Source organism: Humulus lupulus, chromosome 5, assembly GCF_963169125.1.
Source record: "Humulus lupulus chromosome 5, drHumLupu1.1, whole genome shotgun sequence".
In the NCBI taxonomy this organism is placed as follows: Eukaryota; Viridiplantae; Streptophyta; class Magnoliopsida; order Rosales; family Cannabaceae; genus Humulus; species Humulus lupulus.
This window is the reverse complement of record NC_084797.1, coordinates 228,736,753-228,748,149: the sequence shown is the minus strand read 5'-3', so window position 1 is coordinate 228,748,149 and position 11,397 is coordinate 228,736,753. Positions and strand designations below refer to the sequence as shown.

General features: G+C 35.9%; 1 protein-coding gene and 1 long non-coding RNA gene across 2 annotated transcripts; one reads left to right on the top strand and one right to left on the bottom strand.

Moving 5' to 3' along the window:
- Positions 1–1,224: 1,224 nt before the first annotated feature.
- On the bottom strand, positions 1,225–1,677 carry LOC133834034 (uncharacterized). Its single transcript, XR_009893280.1, has 2 exons — positions 1,499–1,677; positions 1,225–1,326 (listed from the first exon to the last, which is right to left on the bottom strand). It is a non-coding gene; the product is annotated as an uncharacterized LOC133834034 (long non-coding RNA).
- A 7,903-nt stretch (positions 1,678–9,580) lies between these two features.
- On the top strand, positions 9,581–11,138 carry LOC133778310 (transcription factor TCP9-like). The gene has a single exon (XM_062218195.1). The coding sequence runs from the start codon at positions 9,800–9,802 to the stop codon at positions 11,012–11,014; it is 1,215 nt and encodes a 404-aa protein (XP_062074179.1). The 5' UTR covers positions 9,581–9,799; the 3' UTR covers positions 11,015–11,138.
- Positions 11,139–11,397: the final 259 nt, after the last annotated feature.

The following is an 11,397-nucleotide window of genomic DNA, read 5'->3' as shown; positions in this document are numbered from 1 at the left end:
CTGCTTTCAAGCATTTGAACTAGCCCTTTTCCCCTCCCACACACCCAACCACTTGAGCTAGCCCTATGCAAAACAACACAAACCCAAGCCTAAAAGATCTAGTTCATATTCTCCTAGCTTATTATAGTGACAGATGCCACTTTCTTCTGAGAAAGGTAGTCTAATATTTATTACATTCACAGTCATAATGGTTCAAACACAAACCCTCAAATCTTTTTCAGTAATATGCCAGGTGTGCAATGGAAACATTATAGGCACTACTGTGAGCTAAATTCTAACAGAAAACATCTAGATTCTTTAACCCACAACTTCATCAAACCAAGAAAATAGTGACTAGCTTGTAAAGTCTCCACTGTAAATGAGAGACGGGTAACAAATATTTTGTTCATGATTTGTATCTGATGCATCTTTTTTTTTAATGTGAGATTGTACATGCACATAGTCGTGGATGCTAAGAGAAAGGGAGGGCTTAATGGCCAAGCATCTAAGCACCCCAAAGATCTCTGTCGAAAATCAAATAGCATAAAATAGACATTTTCTCTTATAACCCAGAGACATAACACATAAGTGTAAATTCAAATCAGAAAACTGACAGTCTCCAAAATCTTGACCCTCCGCTTGGAATTCAAACATGATGAGGGAAAGGGAAAAAAAATGGAGGGATTTTATTTTCTTTTGTTTGGAATTTTGGAGGAAAAAAAATGTTTAGATAATCTAGAACAAAAACATAAAATAAGTTTGGAGGACTTGGAATTACAACAGAAGGATTGAAATTAAGAGTTTGAATGAAAAAAATTATGAGTTGGGAAATGTTATAATTTGTTTTCCATGTAATTTCTCTCACATTTTTTTCCTCCACAATATATAAATTCAAAGAGATCCCTTTAGTGTCAAAAAGTACCCCAAAAAAAAGTGTAATGGGATAAATCTAGAAGTGTTAATTAATGCTATGATTAACTCAGAGCACATTTAATCAAGACAACGAGTTATGCCCATATACAATCATTAATATCAAATGCTTTTTTCATTAGAATGGAAAATACATGGCTCAAAACGCCACTCCAGGCAAATTACATGTTTAAGTCTTAAACTCATGATATAGATTCGATCCATTTTGTCTTACACGAAAAAAAAAGAAAAAAAAATCTAAAATATGCAAATAGGCATTCCATCAAACATTTGGTGCTCTTACTGAATTCATAGAAAGAGAGATAGAGAGAGGACCTCTGCAACAGATTAGAAAAGCAGGAGGAAGAAGAGAAGAGTGTCTCTGACACGGACCTCCGACTGGGACGAGCAGCTACCTTCGACTGGGTGTGTTGCTTGCTGAGAGTGAGAATGAAAGATGGTTGTGTCGGATTTCTTGTGGTTTTCAGGGGTTGAGCAAGAGGAGAGTGAGATATCAAAATAAATAAAGCAAATAAGTAATAAATAAATAAATTGCAGGCATGAGAAACCCTAACAATATATGCAGTTACAGATACAAGGGGAGCCGTACCTGAGGAACTCAGTCGGTGACAAAGGAGCGAGTTGGAGAAGAAGACGAAGACCCAGATGGAGAGAGATGATGATAAGCAGTGGAATGGAATTATAATTCCACTGACTCAAAATTAGAAAAGTTATTCCGTTAGTTTGGGGGAATAAGCATTACAATGGAATTCTTTTCCAAACTTGTTATTTCCAACTAAACAAAAGAATCCGGCCCATTACCATCAACCAAACGGGCCCTAATTTATGGTAATTCTCGTGGAAAACTTGCTTAGTTTTTTTGTTATATATATTCTTATAAAAGATTTAAATCACAATTAGTTAATGTTGTATTATTATTAGGGTAAATACTCATTTATTATCATGTGTTTTATCGAATTCAAACTTAGTATTTTATGTTTTCAATAATATTCATTTGATACTCTGTAATTTGAAATCAATACTTGATACCCTAGCCCAAATTTGACTAATATATTTTTTTATCAATATGACTAGACAGTCATCAATCTTCAATTATATGATTGATGGCAGTTTGTTCACATTGATAAAATTTTACTTATCAAATTTAAGTGCAAAGTACTAAGTATATACAATTTCAAATTAAATAGTACGCTATGGGTATTATTGAAAATACAAGACATTAAATTTGTATTTTATTAAAAACAAATGTTAAGAAATTAGTATATACCTTATTATTATTTTGGATAACGACAAAAATCTATATTTAGTGCACAAAGAAGAAGCTGCTTCTTTTGGTCAACTCAAAATATATATGATTATTCAATAACTAAAATAATCTTGTATATTTTATTCTAAAGAAAGCCTAAATAGACTTATTAGCTAAAACATCGGCTTTTGAAACATTAAAAAATAAAATTGTTGTTAGAAACCATCTATAAGCATTACTTTATTTTGTAAAGCTTTGTCTTTGAATGGCTTGGTTCGATTGGAAAATGACCTTTTATTCAGGTTTTTCTTTTCTTTAAATTCTACTTATATTATTGCTAGTTGTATATAAATATATATATATATATATATATATATATATTGAGGATCCTTCTTTATGGGAAGTGACTCCTGTTGTGGTTATTAAATTATTTTTATAAGTTTTAATAAATACTTAATTTTAAAATAAGAAAAGAAAAAAATAATAATTTTTTTCCTACATTCCTAGCAATATTAATGTAATTTAAAATACAACTAATGTTATAGTTTTAACAAAATTTTAAAGATATACATTATATTGCTCAGAAAGTGAATGACTTTTAAAAGCAAAGACAAGATATTTGTGTTAGAAATTCTTCATTTGGTCTAGTTATAGTGGTAATTGACATTGCGTTATCTATAATTTAATATCATCATGATTTAGTTTTAGCTTTTTATTTTTCTGGTTGAGGTTTGTGATAGAAGAAGCTGTTAGTTTTGTTAACTTAAAATAAGCTATATATGCCACCAAAATTATTTCACTCAAGAAATAATAATAAAAAATCTAACAATTTGTCTCTAATGTACTTATTAGCTAAAGGTTTTATTTTAAACTAAAAAATAAAATAAATATTTTTCCAACGCATTCTTAGCAAAATTATGTATAACAAAAAATTAGTGTAAATTTTATTTATTTATTTGTAACAAAGTTTAAAGATGTTTATATTGTGTGTGAAAAATACACGAGAATAACATTGTAATAAGTTTTTCATGTTACTCATAAAGTGAATGACTTTCAAAAGCAAAAACTATCTATGCTAAAAATACTTCATTTGGTCTAACCATAGTAGAAATTAGCATCATATTATTTATAATCATATAGTTTTAGTTTTTTTTTTTTTTGAGATAGTACATGGAGTAGTGTGTATATATAGAGGATACTTTTCATGTGCATGACCTAAAAAAGTATGTACTAACACTATTATAATTTGGACATCAGCCATCGGCCATGAGAGGTCGGTTCCACTTAAACCAACTTAACACATGTTCATAAGTCGGTTTATACAGAACCAACTTATCGTGTATGTCAAAGGTAAGCATGAGGCGTCGGCTCTCTCTTTCTCATTTCGGCTCATAAAGTATTTTCGATGTAATTTTTTTATCGTGTATATTGTAGTTATTTAGAGTATCTTACAATTTTTTTAGGAAATTCCGAGTAATATTCAATGTTGAAAATAACGATAAAAAATTTGTTGCACGAGCGACTGTTTTTTTTTATGCACATGAAAACTAACCTATTTGAACCCAGTTTGTTTATTCAAAAAATAAGCTTGTTTATTCTTGTTAGAAAATAAATGTTATTCTAATTTCTTATGTAGTTACATAGTCATACTATTTATTTACACACAACACCTATATATTGATAATTTTGCAAAATAGACAAAGGAGATTTGAGAGAGAATCAAAAGGGAGACTAGGTTTTCATTATGTTGAAAGAGATAAAAATAAGAGTACAAGAGCAACAAAATATATAGCCAAAATAATGAGAGGCTAAAAGACTAAACTACCCTTACATATTAATAAAACTTATATTATTAACATCCCCCCTCAAACTCACGATGCATTTGCGGGAAGCATCGAGAGTTTACTAACTAAGAAATGAAAACGAGAAATAGTATGAGCCTTCGTAAATAAGTCGGAAATCTGCATAGCGGAAGTGACAAATGGTAAAGTGATGGTCACATTCTGATAGTGGTGACGAGTAAGATGAAAATCTATCTCAATATGTTTCGTGCGCTCATGAAAAACGGAGTTGCGAGTAATCTGAATAACACTAACATTGTCACAATGCATCGGAGTGGGATCTGAGAGAATAACACCCATATCAGCAAGTGACCAACGCAACCAAACAATTTCAGTGGTAGTGGAGGCCATAACACGATATTCTGCTTCTGTAGACGATCGAGAGACAACAGTCTGTTTTTTACTCTTCCAAGAAATAAGAGAATCTCCCAAAAATATACAAAAACCAGTGGTAGATTTGCGATCAGTACAATCACCACCCCAATCTGCATCTGAGTAGGCACGTAACTCTAAAGTAGACGTAGATGAAAAAAGCAGACTCTGAAATTGAGTTCCCCGAAGATATCGAAGAATGCGAAGCACAGCTGCCCCAATGAACGGTAGTGGGAGATGCAACAAACTGATTGACAATGTGAACTGCATAAGCGATGTCTGGCCTGGTGATAGTAAGGTACACTAAGCTACCAACCAGAGTGCGATATAGAGAGGGATCTGACAAGGAAACACCATCAGATGAAGAATACCTGTCATTAAGCTCAAGAGGGGTATCAACAGTACGAGCATTAGAGAGACGAGCCTGATCGAGAATATCAGCAATGTACTTAGATTGAGAAAGAAGATAGCCATGAGGAGAGTAAGCTACTTCTATCCCTAAAAAGTACCGTAGGGAACCCAAATCTTTCATCTCAAATTCACGAGTCAAGTGCGTTTTCAACTCCGTTATCCCATTCACATCATCACCGGTGATAATCATATCATCAACATATAAAGAGAGTAAAGTGCGGCAAGAAGAAGTACACCTAACAAAGAGAGTTGAATCATGTGCACTGGGGTGGAAGCCGAGAGAAGTAATCACGATGGAGAATTTTTCAAACCAGGCTTGGGGAGCTTGTTTAAGCCCATAAAGAGCCTTCTTCAATCTGCAAACTTCTCCTGAATTATGAGGAACACCTGGTGGAGGAACCATGCAAACTTCTTCTTGAAGAGTCCCATTCAAGAAGGCATTTTTAACATCCATTTGAGAAATGGACCACTGTCGAGCAGACACAACAGCAATGAGAGTACGAATAGTGGTATGTTTGGAAACTGGAGCGAAAGTTTCCTCATAATCCATCCCATACTCTTGAGCAAAGCCTTTAGCAACCAAATGATCTTTGTACCGCTCTATTGACCCATCAGACTTAGTATTGATCTTGTAAACCCAACGGGAACCAATAGCACGCTTCCCCATAGGAAGTGGAACAATATCCCAAGTACCTGTCTTGTACAACGCAGAGAGTTCTTCAGCCATTGCCTGCTGCCAAAGTGGGTCAAGAATAGCCTCTTTATAGGAAAAGGGCTCAGAGAGTTGGTGAATAGAAGTCAAAAAAGAAGAGAAAGAATCAGAATAAGTGGAGTAGACAAAATCAGGTAACTGTGTGGACTTACGAATTCTTTGAGGGTAGCGAGGAGGAGGAGCAGGATCCACAATCTCAGAAGCATCTTGGGCAGTAGTAGGGACATAAGGGACTTCGACAAGCTGAGAACCGACATCTGCAGAGTTAAGAGTATCAATAGTACAAGAATCAAAATGGATCAATACGAGTGAGATCAGATTTGTGTAGATTGGGGGTGTCCGATGGAATAGAGTAGAAAGTTATATGCTCAAGAAACACAACATGACGAGAAACATTGAGTTTTTGACTAACAGGATCCTAACATCGATATCCTTTTTGACCTTCACCATAACCAAGAAACACACAAAGAGCGGAACGAGAAGTAAGCTTACTACGTTCAACATGAGGACGGAGAACAAAACATGTGGAACCAAAGACTCTCAATGAAGAATAATCAGGAGCGTGGCCTTAAAGTTTTTCAAAGGGAGACAGACCTGAAGTGACAGATGACATAATTCTATTGATTGACTGAACTGCAGTCAGAATGGCTTCCCCTCAGAACTCACTAGGAACATAAGCAGACAATAAGAGAGAACGAGCAGATTCAACAATGTGTCTGTGTTTTCTTTCGGCAACCCCATTTTGCTCTGGTGTATCGGTACAAGAGGTTTGATGTAAGGTACCATCTAAAGCAAGCAATTCAGAGAAACGATTGGAGGTATATTCACCACCCAGATCACATCGAAAACATTTGATAACAGCATTATGTTGAGTTTTAACAAAAGCAAGAAACATATGATAAATCGCAAGGAAATCTGAACGATGTTTCATAAGATAGACCCAACAAAAATGAGTATAATCATCAATAAAAGAGACATAGTAACGTGATCCACCTTTTGTTAGAACGGGTGATGGCCCCCACACATTAGAGTGAATCAAATCAAAAGGTGCAAGAGAAACAGAAACACTTTTATAAAAAGGTAAAGCATAAAATTTTGCCAATTTGCAACCACAACAATCTGAAATATCATGGGTTTGTAACTTTCCTAATGCTCCCGTGGAAGCTAAGTACTTTAAACGTGAACTAGATACATGTACAAGACGAGAATGCCATAAATAAAAACTAGACGAAGATGAACTTAAACGAAATGAAGACAAATCAACACTAGAAGCTGCAACATCAGGAACTCTTAGCTCATCTAAAATGTAAAGCCCCCCTGCCTACGGCCTGTCCCAATCAGCTTCTTGGAATGAGGATCCTGCACATAACAACAAGAATTAGAGAAAATAACTGAGAAACCAGATTCACATAATTGACCAACAGAGACAAGATTCAAAGTAAGATTTAGAATATGATATACATCAGAGAATGACATTTTTGGAGTGTAAATCGAGCTAACCCCTGCTAATGGCATGGGAGTGCCATCAGCGGTCATGACAGATACAGAGGGTGCTAATTTAATGGACAAGAAGGAATTGGAATTAGGTGACATATGATGTGAAGCTCCAAAATCAAGGACACATATAGAGGAAGATATACTTGGTGTACTATTAGAAGGCAAACCTATGTGTGAGGAGGCTGACATGGCATGTGGCTGCGAGGCAATGAACTTTTGAAACTGCTCTGTGAGTGTAGCAATCGAGGTACTATGAGTGCTTCCAGAATCTACAGGTGGAACAATAGCTGCCATGTTCGAAGACATAGAGTGAAGAGGTCGATAAGGTTGGTTGCCAGATTTCCAGTGAGGAGACTGATTCGGTGATTGCGCCCTGTTCAACAGTTTGGGACATTGAGCCTTCCAGTGTCCATTTTGCTTGCAAAAACTGCATTCGTCGTAGCCAACCTTGGCTTGAGTCTTGTGTTGATTGTTGGAGGCTGGCCGATGAGGAACTGCAAAGACAGAGGGAATCGGAGAAGGAAGAATCCCCTTTTCCGCTCCCCCCCCCCCCCCCCCCCCCCTTTATCAACACGAGACTTCAAGCGAATATCTTCTGCTAACAACTCATTAACCACTGAATCAACCGATGGAAGAGGACTGCGATGCAGGATTGTTCCATGAAGACCTTTAAACTCATCTCGAAGAGCCATCAAAAACTGAACCAGACGTTGTGCGTCTTTCCAAGCAAGGTAAGAGGCAAATGCCCGTAACTCCACTCATTCAGTCAAAGCAAGCTGATCTCACATATTAGACGTAGCTTAATAAAATTCCTGGACGTTCATGCTATTTTGTTGAAGGGCCCGAATGTCAATCTCCAACTGATATTGCTTTGCGAAATTAGACTGTGTATACAACATTTCCAAGTGCTCCCAAACTTCCTTCGCCGTCTCATATTTCGCCAATTGGATACCGATTGATTGTTGAACCGAGTTGTTGATCCAAGTGATGATTTTCGAATTGTTGGCATCCCAAAGATCCAACTGTTCTGCAAAGCTCTCATCCTTATTGTCCTTCGGTTTCGTGGAAGTTCCAGAAACATAACCCCACATACGTTTCCCTTTCAGAAATTATTACAATCCAACTGTTCTGCAAAGCTCTCATCCTTATCGATCACCGAGATTGCAATCCTAGTGCAACCAAATCGAGGGTACTCAAGAACATTGCTCTGATACCATGATAATTTTGCAAAATAGACAAAGGAGATTTGAGAGAAAATCAAAAGGGAGGCTAGGTTTTCATAATGTCGAATGAGATAAAAATAAGAGTACAAGAGCAACAAAATATATAACCAAAATAATGAGAGGCTAAAAGACTAAACTACCCTTACATATTAATAAAACTTATATTATTAACATATATAATATATTTATAATATTTATTTGTATTCAATATGAATATATATATTTATATAAGTTACATAAAATAAAAAGAATAACATATTTTGTTTTTAAATATAAATGATAATTTTTTAATAAATATTAAGATTATGTATGATATATTATTATAAAAATGATATTTTATAATATTTAAATTTATATTACTATAATTATTAAATATCTAGTATTTTATTAAATATTATTATATTAATAATACTTTTATAATATTTGAATTTATATTAATATAATTAGTAATAAATTAAGATTATATATTATGTACAATTATCATAATAATATTTTATAACATTTGAATTTATATTAATATAATTATTAAATAGTATTATATATTGTTATAATAATGATATTTTATAAAATTTAAATTTATATTAATATAATTAATAAATATATATTTTTAATTTGTTTTAAAAATATATTATGTTAAATATTTAGAATATTTCATTAAAGTTAACGAAAAATTTCGTTAAAACTAAGAATTTATGTTATATACTCACTTTTTATATATAGAGATATATGATATTTTTCATGTACATACCCTAAAAAGGTATATACCGGTACATTCCCTTCTGTTTTCGGCTCATGGAGTATTTTCGACGTAATTTTATTTTTATGATCATGTATATTAATTGTAGTTATTTAGAATATCTTACAAAATTTTAGAAAATTCTGAATAATTTACAATGTCGAAAATAATGATAAAAAAATTGTTGCACACGTTACCATTTTTCTTATGCTCGTAAAAAATAATATATTTAAAATTAGTTTTTGACATAGTAAATTTTTCAAAAATTTTGTAAGATAACTATAAAAAAATGGGCCAAAAATTAAAAAAAAAATAAATAAATAAACCGGTGCATAATCTTATAAATATAAGGACCAATGACATTAATAAATAGAGCCAGCAATGCTAAAGACCTTTTGAAGACCTTTCTGACACCACACTGTGACCCAGTTGGTTGAATCACCTTGAGACCACCTGTCCTCTCCCACTCTCCCCAGTGGTCCACCCAATTGGGTCAGACACAGATGATAATCATGTAGGTCCCAACACGTGGCTCTTTCCTCACCCCACATCTCATCTCTTCTCACAATCGTTTTCCACCGTTGATCTTAACCCCTCCACCCCACAAAAGGAAAAAAATAGCCCCAGTTTTATTTTTCTGAAATACAAACAAATTTTGGGTTCGATTTTTATTGAACTTTGTCTCTCGTTTCCCCCTTTCTTTCTTCTTATATTCCCAATCAAACAGAACCCGAAGGAAAAGGAAACCCTAACTTTCCTTCAGTTTCTTTCGACCTAAACGGTCCAATTATCCACTTCTTGATTGCACTCTTCTCACTTTTTTTTTTTTTTTTTAATTTCGATTAAAAATAAATGACGTCGTTTCAGGATCAAGATGACGACGGAGGAGGAAGCTCTGATATAAGCACGAGCGCCGGTGAACCGGAGAAGAATCCCAACACGGAGATCAACCACAACGGAGTTTCGAGAACGACGAATTGTGGCCAAACGACGGCGTTTCAGGCCTTTCCGTTGAAGGAAGAGCCCATCGATTCCGACCCACCTTCTGATTCGGACCAGAAATCTCAGAACCAGAGTTTGGCGCAATCTCCGGCTGCGGCGGGACCCATTGGGGTCGTACCGGTGGCGATGCAGATGCAGATGTCAATGCCTTTATCCAGGTCTGTGCCTGTCACGACGTCGACGACTAAAAGGTCTTCCACCAAAGACCGCCATACCAAGGTGGAGGGCCGTGGCCGTAGGATCCGAATACCCGCCACGTGTGCAGCCCGGATCTTTCAGTTAACCCGAGAATTGGGTCACAAGTCCGATGGCGAAACCGTCCGGTGGCTCCTCGAGCACGCCGAGCAAGCCATAATTGAGGCTACCGGGACAGGTACCGTTCCGGCGATAGCTGTATCCGTAGGTGGGACCCTTAAGATCCCAACCACTTCAAATAGCAATCCTTTTAACGAGACTAATGGCTCCGCCGCCAAGAAGCGGAAGAGACCCTCTAACAGTGAATTCGTTGACATAAACGAGGCCGTTTCGCAGTCATCAGGTCTCGCTCCGGTTGGGTCTTCTTCGACTCCCGCTATCCCACAAGGCCTAGTTCCGGTTTGGGCTGTAAGCAACGCAGGGATGATGGTTCCAGCCAACGCTTTCTGGATGATACCTCCGACCGCCGGGGCGGGTTCAGCCCCACCAAACCAGCAGCCGCAGGTATGGACCTTGTCGCCTACGGTGACTCCGGTTTTCAACATGGCGCCGAGGCCTATATCGTCATTTGTGGCTAACCAACCAGTTGGGGTCGGCGGCGGGGTTGAGGTTCGTGCACCGTTATCTCCGGTTGCGGTCATCCATAGTGGGCTTTCGAACTCGGCGGTGAACACGAGCTCGGTGGGACCCAAGGTGGCGAAGAAAGCTTCCACTATGGCTCCGAGTTTGAGTTCAACTAGTGGAGGTAGCGGTGGCGGCGTCAAAGCTCAGACGCTTAGAGATTTTTCATTGGAAATATACGATAAGCAAGAGTTACATGAGTTCATGAGTCGACCTGGGAATCATCAAACGCAGTCGAGTAATCCATAGCCGCCATGAATAGTTTGAGTTTAGTTTAGTTGTGTTCCATCAAAATGGGGGAAATCAAGCTTATCCACTTCTGATTGATTAAAAATTTAAATGAAAAATAAATAAATAAAAATTGTTTTTTCTTTGTCCTTAATCGTTTTAAATTTCAAGAACTAGTTTGTTTCTACGTACAAAACATCTCCACGTTATGTTTTACGTTCACTTGTGTAAAAAAATGGTATATTTCTAAATGGAGAAGTGAAAAAAGACATTTGTGAAAGGAAAATAAAACTTGCAGAGCTTGTTAACTTGTTTTCTCAAAGAGATTTACTACACTTTCTGATAAGCTAGTCCAATGATTATGTTATCATTATTATTATTTTTATTATTATTATTTTGTTAAA

Coding starts and splice junctions, on each gene's coding strand:
- LOC133778310 (XM_062218195.1), top strand. CDS start 9,800: ATGACGTCGTTTCAGGATCAAGATGACGACGGAGGAGGAAGCTCTGAT.